Genomic DNA, 13,658 nt, shown 5'->3' on the forward strand with positions numbered 1-13,658 from the left:
TGTGCTTATTATGTACAGTAAAGTATTACGGTTGCAGCTGTCATCGCAACTCTCGAGCCTGTATCCACAAGATATTAATTAGATGACAGTACAGACACCAGGGTTGCACCTTGATTGGGCGCATTCGTTCAGGAGTATTTCCTGAAAAGATGATGCTATTGTTTACTTTTCCTTCCTTGTTTACTGAAGAAACATGATTAAGAAGCAAAAAGAGGTGGAAAACTGTAAGCTTCAGCTTAAACAAACTTTATGTTTCTTCTACCAAACAAGAGCTGGTACGCAGTACATTACCGCAATATGGCAAGGTTGCCATGTTTGTAGTATCGGTGAATTGATTTTTCTTTCCTTGCAAAGCCGTTGACATGAGTGGCTTGCCGACTTTCGATCTCGTCAGCCACGGGAGAGACAAGTAGAGACCCACCCATACGCTTCAATTGAAATTTTTAGCCCTAATGACCTCTCTCTTCATTCCAGCTTCTCGCCCCAACCAGTCACCAGAGTCCACGGGGGTGGGAGGGAGCAAAAAAACGTGAGTGAGATTACTCGGTGCCGCCCAATATTACACATAATCCTACCCATTTAATCGGCCCGAACGCGGCCCCAGGACCCAGATCTGGCCCCAACATTTACACAGCACTTACCGCGAATTCTCCCAGGGTTTCCCCGAGCCCACCCAACCACAAAAAAACATGTGCTATTAAACCACACCCCGCTTGACTCGTGGAAATGTCTCCCCATTCGTGCGCCGGCGTTGCAAGCGACTGGATGTCAAGCGAATCTCGATTTTTAATATCGAGCCATCCTTTGTGGGTAAAATCAAAGGTCCCCTATACGATGAGACGTCGATGTATCGAATGTCTCAGCTCTCTCCAAGGCCACCCTGCGTTGGCGGCAAGCAGCGGCTGCGCGTTGATGTACCACTTTAGGCACACCAGGTTACGAAGTAACAGTTGTCGCATTGAATGTTATATCATGCAATCTTTCAAAAAGGACATCACCGTCCCTACTTCGTCTCAGTGCAAGGAGAAAAAAAAAGGGTCCCTTCAGAAACTCACAGCATACCTACTTGAGCTAGTGTCACGAGTAACCATACCTTTGGGACGGTTCAATTCCTAGTTCTAGTCCCTTTCAGAGCTGCCTCGAATGGATCAAAGCGTGAACCTGTGACACCAACTGCGACAGTTTCTTTCAGCCTCGCTATAGTCAATACAGGTTTTGTCCTCTCCACATTGGCCAATGTGGTATAGTAGCCAGAGCATTTCTTGCAGAATTTGCCACTAAAGTTGTTGGCATGGGGTAAAAGCGCCGAATGGAACAAGCCAGTCGGTGCCGACGATTGCGGTATCACGATTCCAAAACCAGTCGTCGACGCGTTACGTTGGAATATACGTCTTGGTATGGAGTTTAAGTTGAGATATGGTAGGGGTGTTGACCAAGATCACAAGGGGGTTTTGCCAAAAAAAAACTAACAAATAATGGCCCTATCACGGTCGCCTCGGCGCTATTACTGCATGTCTTGGGGTAGGCTGCGTTGTTTCGAGCGGAGAAAAGGTTTGGGGAAATCTTTGTTACGTTCGCCCGCATGTGCCCATGGGGTTTTGGTTGGGTTCACACCCCCTAGGGGCGGAGGAAAAAAAGGAAAACGCGGAATGGCGGTATCAGGTCAGAAACACGCTGTACGGTTGGTTGGGTGAAAAGTAGAACCGAACCATAACACTGGATCGGGGCTGACCAGAGAAGTGGTCCGGTTCAAAGCGGATCATAGTGTGGAGAAGATGAAATGGAGAGAGCAGGCATGTGTTGCGAAGAGATTTTTTACTGTAAATGTTTACAGCAGTACTACTACACATACCACTTTAAGTGCATCGTAATGCAAGTTTGGCTGAAGATATGTTGATGATATGTGGCTTACTTAGTGGTAAAGCTTGTAAGTAGTAGCGACTTTAAAGACGATGCTGCCGATTGCTATTCATATAGAGGTACTACTTACTTGATGGGTACCTAGGTGGCCACGGTAGGAGCAGACTCGTTCAATAATATTACGTATAGTATTCTTGCTCAATTTCAGAGCATCTGATGACTGATGATGAAGAAAGGAGCTCTTAAAGGGACTTGTAAGGGAGGCAAACGTGCGGCGGGTCAAGGTCGCTTTGAGAAAACAGAGATCGAAATTAGACATGGAAAAAAAGAAACTACGTTGTTACTCTGTCATCACGATGTGGGGGAACCACAAGCTAAACGAGACGAGCCTGGACCACACTGCGCCTTCCCCGAGATGCTGGTTTTTTTCTTCTTTCTTTCTTTTGCCCCACACACTCGCATCTGACAGCGTAAAGAGCCTGCCTACCTCGCCTGCCTGCAGCTCAAACAGCCCGCATGCTTGGCGCTGCCCCGGAAACGGCCCTTTTCTTTGTGGTGCAAGGGTTCGATGCACACCACGAACGATTTTTCCCCGGCCGGGGAATGAAGGGGAGAAGAAAGAAGGAGGCAAGGGAGCGCAGGCATAGGAAAAAAAAAAACAAAAAAAAAAAAAGAAAAAAAAAAAACCGGAACACTTTGCAGAAGCGAATACATCCACATCCACACACGGACGAAAAGTAAGAGTGAGACCCGCGCGCCAACTCTTTTAGAAAACAACCTCGCCCGGCTCGCTATTGGCCGGACCTCTTCCCCCTATAACAACAGCCGCCCTGTAGCCTCGGCCAATTATCGGGACTTGCATATGCTTTGCTTTGGAAAAAGATGTGGAGGGAGGAATGGAGAGAAGAGCAAACAAGGACCCGAGAAGAAGGGGGCGGGGCCCCGGCGGCCCACAAAGGACCCGGTCGACTTACCATTTTCAGTGACTACAATGAAGTGGAAGTGGTCACGATGGGCCACGAGGGAGCGATGTAATGTATTATTAACGAGACCTGCGAACTACGTTAGATTTCTACGTCGTAGCCTACCTATTACATAGTTGGCTTCGCAGGTAAAGTTGGCAAGGTACCAGGATCGCAGCCAAGAGCTGTATATAGTGCACTAGCTGGGATTTCCGTATATTGAAACTGAAAGCCTTGCTGGGGGAGCGAAAAGCCCGCAGACGAAGAGTCGAACTCGGCCCCCAATTAAAGGAACAGCGGAGCATACGATATGCATGGCCCAGATCTGTCCAAACGGCCAACGACAGTGTTCCCCCTGGTCAGTCTAGAAGTTGGTCAACTGACTGATCGAGACCCATGCAGCTACGTAGACTTGTTGATTCGCCAGGGCTCCAAGTCTCCGTCAGCCTGCTTTGTCTCTGACGATTGGATGTTGTTCGGCTGAAGCAAGACCGCAAGGGAGGGGGAGGCGGTTACCGATGGGTGGCGAATAGTTTTAAAAAGACCCAACAAGCACACGGCTTACACACACGGCGGGAAGCTTGCGGGATGTTGACGAGATTGCATATTTGTGTGCTTGCTTCCCGCTTATGCTTCCCGAGAGTGCTATGCCGGGCGACAATGTAGCATTTGCCGTAATTACATGTCATTCCCATTTGGGCTGAGCGGGCACTGTTTTGTAAGTATGAAGTAACATCCATGGAATGGTCTCTTTTGAATTTTTTCCGCTTTTTTTTGCTCTGTTTTCCATCACGATCACAGGGGCAATCCTTACAAAAATAAAAAGGGGGGCCTTTTTTTTCGGGTACTTTCACACGTGCGGAGGCCTATGTAGCCCCACAGGTACTACTTTGTTCTGTCAGCCAGCTGAAATTGAATTTCTATGTACGATACGACCACATACATACTGCTTAAACATCGGTAAGGCAGCACGACCCGGAGTGGTTCACCTGAGTTGGATTTAGGTGTGGTTTTTGCGCCAGAGCTTGTAGAACAGGCTTTGTTCGGGCCATGTTCTTTGCGGCCATTGTTACGCCACGTTTTCTCTAGGTCTGGTGCTACGTCGTTGGATCGCAGCTAAAGTACCTGGGCAAAGCTAGCTGGCAGACCATCTAATTCCTGCCGGGGTCGTACCCCGCATTCTGGGCCTTTTTCGCGTTCTCGAAGGAGCCAGTCTCCAGTTCCAGCCTTGAGTGGTCAAGGTACCGTGAGAAAATAATCTCATCACCTGTTCGTTTCTTTTCCTTTATTCCCCCCTAGGGGCTGGACTTGGAATGACCAAACCACTACCAGGCAAACAAAGTAAAGTAAAAAAAAAAAAAAACCCCTGCATCATCATCAAAGACATGGAATCATATGTTTGTGATTGGACCATTCCATACCGCCACGCCGTTTTCTCCTTTCAAAAGTAACCGATTTGGATCTCGCCCGTTGTGATCACCTGGTGGGCCATATTCCCGGAGGATTGGAGAGATGGAGAAGAGACAGAGAGAAAAGCCCAGTCGGCCTCCATTCGGCGATTCACGCGTATGATCCACATGTTTTTGATCCCTGAGCTTGTTGGAGACGAGCTGCATCGCAAGGAGGGCGTATGTGGGAAGTACCTACTTGCTGCTGTATGTAAGTACTGTACCTAGGTAGGTATGTATGTACGGGGTAGGTGTGTGTGGCGTTGCAGATGCATTCGCACATACCTTTTTTTTCCCCTTTCGTAGCTCTCCCATTGACTTTCCTAGCTGGAGTTTCTTCTCTCTATTTCGTCAACATGCGGTTGTTTAAACGGCTAGCATTTTGTTCTTGGTGCTGAATTACTTTTTTCCTCTGGCGAGGCTTTGTCTGGGCCGGATTATCGCTAAACTCTTTCCAGGCGGATGCCGGATGTGACCGCCTGTGGATGTTTGTGCCGTAGTAATTAATTTACCACGAGGGCACACGACAACCACACCCCCCAGTCTCTTCCTTTTCTCGTTTTATTGCACGTCGTCGTTTTTTGTCAGGCTCCTCCTCTCCGCCGCCCACACCGCAACCCCGGCCTGGCCCTCCTCGCCCATCCACAACCAATTTTCAATTTGCGGAGTCCCACGCATGCAACACATTTCCCCAACCGGCCCTACCTTGCCATCCATTACCAAGACCCTTGCAACTAAACAACAAGCCCACCCCTAGAGTTCGGTACGGCTCACGCCCCCCCCCCCCCCCCCCCCCCCTGCAGCTCACTTTGTGTACCTACCGTACCTACTTCGTAGGTTGCTTTAGCTCGAGTTTCGTACAATTTCTGTTCCTCGGGTGTGGGCTATATATTGCCCTGCCCATCCCCTTCCATTCACCTCTGCCTCACCTTCCCTCCTGTTCTTGGTTCTTGTGTCCATTGGTTTCTTCCCACCCGGCCTCTTTAGGTGAAGAAGCAACAAAATATCCCCAGGGAGTTTTCAAGAAAAGCACCCGACTTCAAGAAACAACACAGACAGCCAAGATGCCCGGCTCCGTCATCGGGACGGCCGACGTCTCGCGCGTCGAGGCTCCCATCACCGTCAAGGCCTACCTCGTTTGTGCCTTTGCCGCCTTTGGTGGTATCTTCTTCGGTTATGACACAGTCAGTTAAGCCCAGGACCATTACTAGCATTCTAGTACTACTAGACCTAAAGCTAACCAGGCCTTCTCCAACAACAGGGATGGATGGGTGGTGTCCAGGGCATGCCCTACTTCATCAGCATGTACACTGGCATGCAATACGACTACGAGGCCGGGCAGCCTATCGGTGTTGACAAGGACAAGTTCATTCTTCCCGACCAACAGAAATCTCTCATGACCTCTATCCTGTCTGCCGGTACCTTCTTTGGCGCTCTTATTGTGAGTATTTGTCAATGTCTCTAGGCTTCAATAGCCGGCACGCAAGAGGCGGAGCTGCGCTAACCTTGATGTCTTCAACTAGGCTGGTGATATTGCCGACTACATTGGCCGCCGTCCCACCATTATCGCTGGCTGTGGTATCTTCTCCATCGGTGCCGTCCTCCAAGCCGCTTCCACCAACCAGGAGGCCCTCATGGTCCTCGGCCGTCTGATTGCTGGTCTCGGTGTCGGTTTCATCTCGGCCATCATCATTCTCTACATGTCCGAGATCGCCCCCAAGAAGGTCCGTGGTGCCATGGTCTCGGGATACCAGTTTTGCATCACCATTGGTATTCTGCTGGCCAACTGCGTCGTCTACGCCACCCAGAACAGAAACGACACCGGATCATACCGTATCCCCGTGGCCATCCAGTTCCTATGGGCCATCATCCTTGCCGTTGGTCTGTTCCTGCTGCCCGAGTCTCCCCGTTACCACGTCAAGAAGGGCATGCTCGAGCAGGCCGCCAAGGACCTCTCTGTCATCCGTGGCCAGCCCGTCGACTCGGACTACATCAAGGACGAGCTTGCCGAGATTGTCGCCAACAACGAGTACGAGATGGCCCACATCCCCCAGACCAGCTACATCGGCTCGTGGACTGCCCTCTTCAAGGGTTCCCTGTCCAAGGGCAACAGCAACATCCGCCGTACCATTCTCGGCGTTGGTATGCAGATGATGCAACAGCTCACTGGTATCAACTTTATCTTCTACTTTGGTGTTCCCTTCTTCCAGCAGCTGGGCACAATTTCAGACCCCTTCCTGATGGGTCTGGTCACCACCCTGGTCAACGTTTGCTCCACTCCCGTATCGTTCTGGTCTATTGAGAAGTTCGGTCGTCGTTTCCTCCTCATCTACGGAGCCATGGGTATGATCGTCTGTCAGTTCATCGTCGCCATTCTCGGTGTGACTGAGGGTCGCAAGGAGGCCGGCAACGACAACGCCGTCAAGGCCATGATTGCCTTCATCTGCATCAACATCAGCTTCTTCGCCATCACCTGGGGTCCCACTGCCTGGGTCATTGTCGGCGAGACCTTCTCCCTGCCCATCCGCTCGCGCGGTGTCGGTATCTCGACCGCCTCCAACTGGTTCTGGAACTGCATCATCGGCATCATCACCCCCTACATGGTCGGTGAGAGTGACGGCTCAGCCGGCCTGGGCTCTAAGGTGTTCTTCATCTGGGGCAGTCTGTGCTGCGCATCGCTCGCCTTCGCCTACTTCCTGGTCCCCGAGATGAAGGGTCTCTCCCTGGAGCAGGTCGACAAGATGCTCGAGGAGACCACCCCCCGCAAGTCCAAGAGCTGGATCCCGACCTCCACCTACGCCGCCGACATGGGCCACACCCACGGCGAGAAGAGCGGCATTATCGCCACCGAGTCTGCCAAGGAGGAGACCGTCTAAAATGTCTTGTTTATTGGCGAATCCCCGTAATCTCCAGCCATTTGGACTCGTCGGCCAGGACATGGTCCGCTGGGTATCATTTGGTTTGGAATTGCAAAAGAAAAGAGGGATACAATTGGCTTTTTACTGTTGGTCTCCTACGTCCGCTATCGCGGTAGGATGACGCTAGGAACTCTAAATGATACCATCTCTTATATTATAATACAAATCCAACTCGATTTAATCAACGTTACTCCGTGAAAAGTGATCCTCATATTGATTTTTCTCTTCTTAACTGTGTCGTTTTCGGTATGCTCGTCTCTGTGTTTCACTGCTAATGTTGTTTGCATGACTTGTCTAACTAGGTGGTTATATTTCGAACAGGAAAAAAAGGTAAATTTGTACCCAGCATGAAATAGTCGAGTTGTGACAAGATGCATACCAGTCCAACGTCTACTTACTCGAAAAGGTATAATCCGCTCACTCCATTATTCCATCTCTTGTAAGCCAACAACACATCTCTTTAGGTCTTCAACAAGACCCAATGGCCACGTGGTAATTAGACCTCGTCCGAACATTTTGGCTGAAGTTTCAAGCTTAAGGTCTTTTGTTCAATGGGATCAGGAACACAGAAACCCAAGATGAAAAAGGAGCACAAGCTGGAAAAGAAAAGCAAGTACCCCACACTGAAGCCGAGCCGGGGCCAGGCCAATTGGCAAAGCGCGGCCCGAATCCGCTAGTCCAAACGGTCTTGTCGGAGAATAAAAGGGGCAAGAAGAGACGATCAAGCAAAGAAAGGAAACTGCCCCCAAGTGAATCAAAATGATTCATTCTGGCTGTGCGCCCAGCGCGCCCAGCTGGTTCTTTTTGTGTCGCCCAGACCTGAAAAACCCGCCCTAGTATGCAATTTCAAAGGCAGTTACGTATATCTACAGAAAGAGTTGGCAAATGGGAACAGTTACAAACTGGTATTTGTATCGGCCTGTTTTTTTTTTCTTTTCTTTTTTTTTGTCATCATAAGCCCTCCAAAAAGAGACAGGTACAGACGGACGAAATTGATATATTCTGCACGGAAAACACACCTCGAGTTTCCTTCCATTTTCTTTGGACTCTTTGCCGCGATACCGCGTGTCTACTTCTTGTATTTAATGATATCACCCATTTCGCAGGATTCTGCCCATCTACCTGCTTTCTTCTGGATCTATAATAAACGGACGGTTACATTCCCAAAATGACCTCGATTGCCTCAGAGTCCGTCGCCTCCATCTTGGTGACCTGTAAACAAACCAGATTCCGTATAGAGACCAGCCCCGAGTATCGAGAGGTAACGCAATCATATCAAACCCATGTCCTCCAGAAAACCCCAGCCAGCCCAGCTTAAGAAGCTGACAACAGCGTTCATGATCCAAAACAAAGCTGGACATTGAAGGTCTCAACATCACCCTCGCCGCTGCTCCACCGCCTGAAGCTGGCGGTGTCGTTGCCAGTGGCAAGGGTAAAGGCAGATCCAAGGCCAAATCACAGGGACTGGAGATCTTGACCGATGCTAAGCTGCGCCTCAAAGCTGGGCAACGCTATGTTCTCGTTGGAAAGAACGGATCCGGGAAGTCGACGCTTCTAAAGGCTATCGCTGAGAGTATGTCATCGTGTCTTGGGATGTGAATGATAAACCCTGACTGAATCGGCTCAAAACGAAATTAGAGTTGATCCCAGGCATACCAGAAGCCACTCGCATCTCAATCCTGCAGCAGACGGATGCTACTGATGAGACTGCGCTCGGCGTCCAGAGTTCATCGTCCAATGGCAAGGCGCTCTCCACCCTGGATGAGGTTATCGAAAGAGCCACGTCACGTAGTGAGCTCGAGCAAGAAATTGGCGGTAGGTCAGCATCGTTTCAGTGAAAGCTCCTAGTGCTTATGGAGTCTAACAAAAGCGATGCCATGGCCTGAATGCAGCTTTATCCACCGGTATCAACGACACGACCAGTGCGACTGGTGCCTTGCGTGCCCTTCGAAAGATCAAACACGACAGACAGCAGAAGCGGCTATTTGTGCTCGATAAAGACGCGAGGTTAAGAAGCGGTGCTCGTGGTCTACAGGCGCGCAAGGCTTTGACTGAATTCGAAAAGGAGGTGGCAGCCTCTGCCTTGTCGTGAGTCTAGCAACCCAGAGCTTGAAACCCTAATTAAAAAGGCTGCGGCTTTTCTTCCCATTTCTTTTAATTGGAAGCTGATTTCAAACTCGTCTCTGCCACCAAAAAGAATCACTCAAGTAGACGAGGAAATCCCACCAGAAGCTATACGGGATGAAACACAAGAAGCCATCGACATGCTCGCAGACTTACAAATCAGAGTCGAGCCGTCGCGACTCGCCGAGGTCGAATCTCGCGCAAAGAGGATCCTCACAGGTCTGGGCTTCACGGCAGAGTCGATGGCAAAACCCATATCAAGCCTCTCCGGCGGCTGGCGCATGCGGGCGTCGCTGGCAGCTTGCCTGCTGCAGGAGACCGACATCATGATCCTGGACGAGCCGACCAACTTCCTCGACCTCCTCGGCATCGTATGGCTGCAAAGATACCTGACGTCTCTGGGCGAGGACTCGGACGGCACCACAGGAGCAGCAGCAGCGCTGACGACGCGGGCCCCTACGCTGATTCTCGTCTCGCACGACCGCGACTTCATCTCGCTGTGCACCGACCTGCTCATCCTCAAGGACAAGGACCTGGTCTACCACCACGGCGACCTGGCGTCGTACGAGTCGTCCACCGCCGTGCGCAGACAGCACCTGAAGCGTATGAAGGAGGCCAAGGACCGGCAGAAAGCCCACATGCAGGAGACCATCGCGCGCAACATGCGCGAGGGAAAAAAGAACAACGACGACACCCGCGTCAAGCAGGCCAAGATGCGGCAAAAGAAGCTTGACGACCGCTGGGGCCTCGAGGTCAACGCCAAGGGCGGCCGATTCAAGCTCAACCGGGACCTGGTCGGCTACCACCTCACCATGCGCGACGAGATCGAGATCCCGCCCGAGGAGCGAGGCGTCGTCATCAACGTGCCCGACCCCGCCGAGCTGCGCTTCCCGGGGTCGCTGCTCAGCCTAGAGAATGCATCATTCCGGTACCGCGGGACCGCCAAAGGCGCACCGCTGGCCCTTCAAGACGTCACCGTCTCGGTCGGCATGGGCGACCGGATCGGCATCATCGGGCTCAACGGCGCGGGCAAGTCCACCCTGATCCGCCTGCTGGTCGAGGCCGACAAGCCCACCTCGGGGACCGTGACGCACCACCCGCGGCTGAAGCTGGGCTACTACTCGCAGCACGCGGTCGAGGCGCTGCAGGAGCTGGGGCGCGCCGAGCCGACGCTCACGGCGCTGGCGCTGCTGATGCGCGAGACGGCCGAGGCCGGGGTTTCGGAGGGCGAGAACCGCGCGTTCCTGGGCGCGCTGGGCCTGCCCGGCAGGCTGGCCTCCGACGTGCCGCTGCGCAAGCTCAGCGGTGGCCAGGCGGTGCGGTGCGAGCTGGCGCGGCTGCTGTGGCGCCGCCCGCACTGCCTGGTGCTCGACGAGCCGACCACGCATCTCGACTACGAGACCGTGACGGCGCTGCGGGATGCGCTGCGGGACTGGCCCGGTGCCGTGGTGCTGGTCAGCCACGACCGGTGGTTCGTGCGGGGCGTCGTGGAGGGGATCATGGATGACGACGAGGTGGGGAGTAGTGGTGGTGACGAGGATGAGGATGAGGAGGCCGAGTCTCCGCGCCGAAGAATCGTATACCGGGTTAGGGCGGGCAAGATGAGTGTTTTGGAAGGTGGCGTGCAGGAGTTTGAGAACATTATGGAAAAGAGGGTTAGCAAGATGCTATGAGCTTGTTTGTGTGTAGCTGCTCTCTGTTCAAATCAGGCTGGCAGAAGTTAATCTATCTTCCGCACTTCAACCTCGATAAGCTCAGTATCTTCAGTCATGTATGTCTGTCGACGTTTATACAATATAGAGTTGACGTTGAAATGTAGCCACTCCTCTAGATTCATGTCGTCTAGAATTGGGAATATCACAAGACACTCTTATCAACCAGTACCCTAAACCGCGACTTGCCCGTCTTGCGGACGTGCATCCAGCCATCCTGCGGTATTTCAACAATAGTGCCGTCGATGCACACCTTGCGCCAGCGTGGGTCATCTTCTTGTATAGTGATTTTCAATTCTTCCACCTTGTTGTACCCAACCACCTTGTCATGGCCAGCCTGGGTTTCTTCGCCAGTGTTATCGGGTGGAGGCCAAGTGCAGTTGACATGGTTCCCGTCATTGTAGGCAGCCTGCATGAGCTCCAAGGTCTTCTCCGGGCCGACGGCACCGAAGCTCACCAGTCGCAACTGACCATCCAGCGGCCTGGATTCGGGGCTGATGGTAAAAGTCTTTTCGAGGTTCGAGACCAAGGTTGAGAGCACGTACATGAACCTCTCCCTTGACTCACCGCTGCTATTGCCCGTGTGGTCCTTGGGTAGTGTTGGGTGGATTCGCCTCCACTCGATGTCACCAGCCTCGGATCGGACCTCAACCACCACTTGGTATGCGTGAGCAGTCTTGAGAAGCTCTGCGGCGGCCATTCCAAACCGCTTCGCACCGTGCTGTCGATATGCGGCCGTGTCGCTTTCCCAGACTAGTTGCGCGTGGAAGCCATGGCTCGCCACGATGGCACCCAGAAGGTGGTCCACAGGCATTGCCGCCCCTTCGGTCTGGTTCTCGCCGCTGCTGATTTGCCCCTGACCTTGGCCCTTCTCTTCGTCGTCTTCTGGTGCTGGCGGGACCAAGAATGAGCCGGCCGAGAAGGACGCGCGAAATGTCGGTAGTGGCGCTTCTTCACCCCTGAAGAGGGTCCGCAGACCAATAAGGAGATGCGAAGGCTCTGGTGTCCCCGGTGAATTCCTGTAAAGTGGCTTATGCAGCGAATGAAACAGAGCATTGCCAGTCCCCAGAGGTAGCAGGGCAATGGCAGGTGGCGTGACCAACGAAGACTCGGTTGCATCATCCGGCTCGCCGGCACCGTTGAGAAGGTCCACCAGGCCGCCATCACCGCTCAAAAGAACGAGCAGCTGCCGGGACGAGGGCCTGCCCTGCGCCGTCGTCGCTAACGCTCGAGTACTCCATCTCTCCTGGGCAAGTTCCCGGATGCTGTGTCTAGATCTGGTGACGAACAGCTGGTACGATGGACCTATGATACTGCTGCCAGTAGATTCAGTAGGGGTGGCTGTGGTGGTGGCATGGTCGTCATGCGCGCGCAAACCAAATACGGTGAGCAGCTTTGACAAGACCGACTCATAGAAGGCCTTTGCTAGCCCGGTGCCAGACTTGGTCGAAATTATTACTTGCAGGTCCTCTGCGCCTACGAGGTGGGCTGGCGGCTCGTCGAGGAGAAAAGTGTCCAACAACGATTGCGGAAGGCGTGGTGCGGACAGAGAAGAAAGACGATATGGCTGCACATGGTTCGCTGCGTCTTCGTGAACAGAATAAATTATGTACCCTGTTGCTGTGTCTGTCGACTGCGTTTCCGATGGCGTATCGGGTTGGGATGACGACTCCCTGCAGACAAATAGGATTTCATGCTCGGGCAGTGTTCCACTCCCATGGGTGTCGTCGCTAATGGTTTTGTCTGCCCCGCCATCCTTTGACTGGATTTCTTGCTCATCTTGTTCCCCTTTCTTTCCCTCCGCTCTGTCTCGCAGACTCCATATTAGTTTGTGTTGTTCAAACGAGATGGCATGACCATCGTCTAAAATCACGTGGTGCTCAGTGTGCGCCGATTGTTGTGGTATACAAAAGCCGCCCATGACTTTGGTTCGGGTTTGTGAGTCTGGTGCTAATTAAAAGCCCAAGGCAATCAAGAATTGTGGGATTTGTTTGTGCTCGTTCCAAGTTTTGCAGGGGAGCAGTCGGGACAAGCTGTGGGAAAGTTTGGGTTCTAGACTGGGTATGTCTGAAGAGATGAAAAGAGAGATGCTCGGATAAGACGGGAGGTAATTAGTTGGTAGTCATTCTTTGAGATGGCGTGCTTATTTCCATCCCAGCCGTTATCTCTCATTGGGTGGATGCCTATCAACACCGGACCGGTAGGTACGGTAGGAAGTATGTAAGCAAGCTTGCATGTGCCAAATTAGTACCTGCGCCGTTAACGGTTTGGACTGCAGCGACCATTCTTACCCCTCCGACCGTTCCGCCGCCGCAACATCAACGAATGGTGCACGAATCCCCGACCCAATAATTGGAAATTGCGATGCGCGTATGTATCTGACATAATCGCTTCCGTATCTGTCCCATTTTCCAACCAACACTTGATTATCGCTGCATCAACGGATTGCGTTTTTCCGTTACCACCATGTGAGAATTTAACCACGTATAGCAATACTGAGCACATTGCACGCTGTGGGTCTTGCCAGTTCTAGACTCTAGGTCTATCTAGGTCTAGGACTAGAACTAGACTATCTAGAACTAGTCTAGATTCTAGTTCTATCTAGAACTAGTTCTAGTAGAGATAATACCCTGC

At 52.2% G+C, this 13,658-nt stretch overlaps 5 protein-coding genes across 5 annotated transcripts; 4 read left to right on the forward strand and 1 right to left on the reverse strand.

Annotated features, from left to right (window-relative positions):
• Positions 1-193: 193 nt before the first annotated feature.
• MGG_15698 (uncharacterized protein) lies at positions 194-701 on the forward strand (the record flags this gene model as incomplete). The annotated part of the gene is made up of 3 exons (XM_003714348.1): positions 194-224; positions 475-529; positions 635-701. 3 exons carry the CDS (start codon positions 194-196, stop codon positions 699-701), a joined length of 153 nt encoding a protein of 50 aa, XP_003714396.1.
• A 3,531-nt stretch (positions 702-4,232) lies between these two features.
• Positions 4,233-4,770, forward strand: MGG_15699 (uncharacterized protein; the record flags this gene model as incomplete). Its single annotated transcript, XM_003714349.1, has 2 exons — positions 4,233-4,481; positions 4,691-4,770. The coding sequence occupies exons 1-2, from the start codon at positions 4,391-4,393 to the stop codon at positions 4,768-4,770; spliced, it is 171 nt and encodes a 56-aa protein (XP_003714397.1). The 5' UTR covers positions 4,233-4,390.
• A 374-nt stretch (positions 4,771-5,144) lies between these two features.
• Positions 5,145-7,441, forward strand: MGG_15700 (uncharacterized protein). The gene is made up of 3 exons (XM_003714350.1): positions 5,145-5,454; positions 5,532-5,711; positions 5,794-7,441. The coding sequence occupies exons 1-3, from the start codon at positions 5,335-5,337 to the stop codon at positions 7,144-7,146; spliced, it is 1,653 nt and encodes a 550-aa protein (XP_003714398.1). The 5' UTR covers positions 5,145-5,334; the 3' UTR covers positions 7,147-7,441.
• On the reverse strand, positions 7,379-13,150 carry MGG_01447 (uncharacterized protein). The gene has a single exon (XM_003714351.1). The coding sequence runs from the start codon at positions 12,943-12,945 to the stop codon at positions 11,170-11,172; it is 1,776 nt and encodes a 591-aa protein (XP_003714399.1). The 5' UTR covers positions 12,946-13,150; the 3' UTR covers positions 7,379-11,169.
• MGG_15701 (uncharacterized protein) lies at positions 7,382-11,076 on the forward strand. Its single transcript, XM_003714352.1, has 7 exons — positions 7,382-7,434; positions 7,510-7,594; positions 7,728-8,449; positions 8,542-8,761; positions 8,827-9,003; positions 9,081-9,276; positions 9,386-11,076. The coding sequence occupies exons 3-7, from the start codon at positions 8,357-8,359 to the stop codon at positions 10,983-10,985; spliced, it is 2,286 nt and encodes a 761-aa protein (XP_003714400.1). The 5' UTR covers positions 7,382-7,434; positions 7,510-7,594; positions 7,728-8,356; the 3' UTR covers positions 10,986-11,076.
• Positions 13,151-13,658: the final 508 nt, after the last annotated feature.

The sequence above is a fragment of the Pyricularia oryzae genome, chromosome 2 (genome assembly GCF_000002495.2).
Source record: "Pyricularia oryzae 70-15 chromosome 2, whole genome shotgun sequence".
In the NCBI taxonomy this organism is placed as follows: domain Eukaryota; kingdom Fungi; phylum Ascomycota; class Sordariomycetes; order Magnaporthales; family Pyriculariaceae; genus Pyricularia; species Pyricularia oryzae.

Excerpts from the sequence above, each read along its gene's own strand:
- MGG_15700 (XM_003714350.1), top strand. The coding sequence starts at position 5,335 with ATGCCCGGCTCCGTCATCGGGACGGCCGACGTCTCGCGCGTCGAGGCT. Across the intron at positions 5,455-5,531 it reads TCTTCTTCGGTTATGACACA|GGATGGATGGGTGGTGTCCA; the intron begins GTCAGTTAAGCC and ends CTCCAACAACAG. Across the intron at positions 5,712-5,793 it reads CCTTCTTTGGCGCTCTTATT|GCTGGTGATATTGCCGACTA; the intron begins GTGAGTATTTGT and ends GTCTTCAACTAG.
- MGG_15701 (XM_003714352.1), top strand. The coding sequence starts at position 8,357 with ATGACCTCGATTGCCTCAGAGTCCGTCGCCTCCATCTTGGTGACCTGT. Across the intron at positions 8,450-8,541 it reads CCAGCCCCGAGTATCGAGAG|CTGGACATTGAAGGTCTCAA; the intron begins GTAACGCAATCA and ends TCCAAAACAAAG. Across the intron at positions 9,004-9,080 it reads GCTCGAGCAAGAAATTGGCG|CTTTATCCACCGGTATCAAC; the intron begins GTAGGTCAGCAT and ends GCCTGAATGCAG.
- MGG_01447 (XM_003714351.1), bottom strand. The coding sequence starts at position 12,945 with ATGGGCGGCTTTTGTATACCACAACAATCGGCGCACACTGAGCACCAC.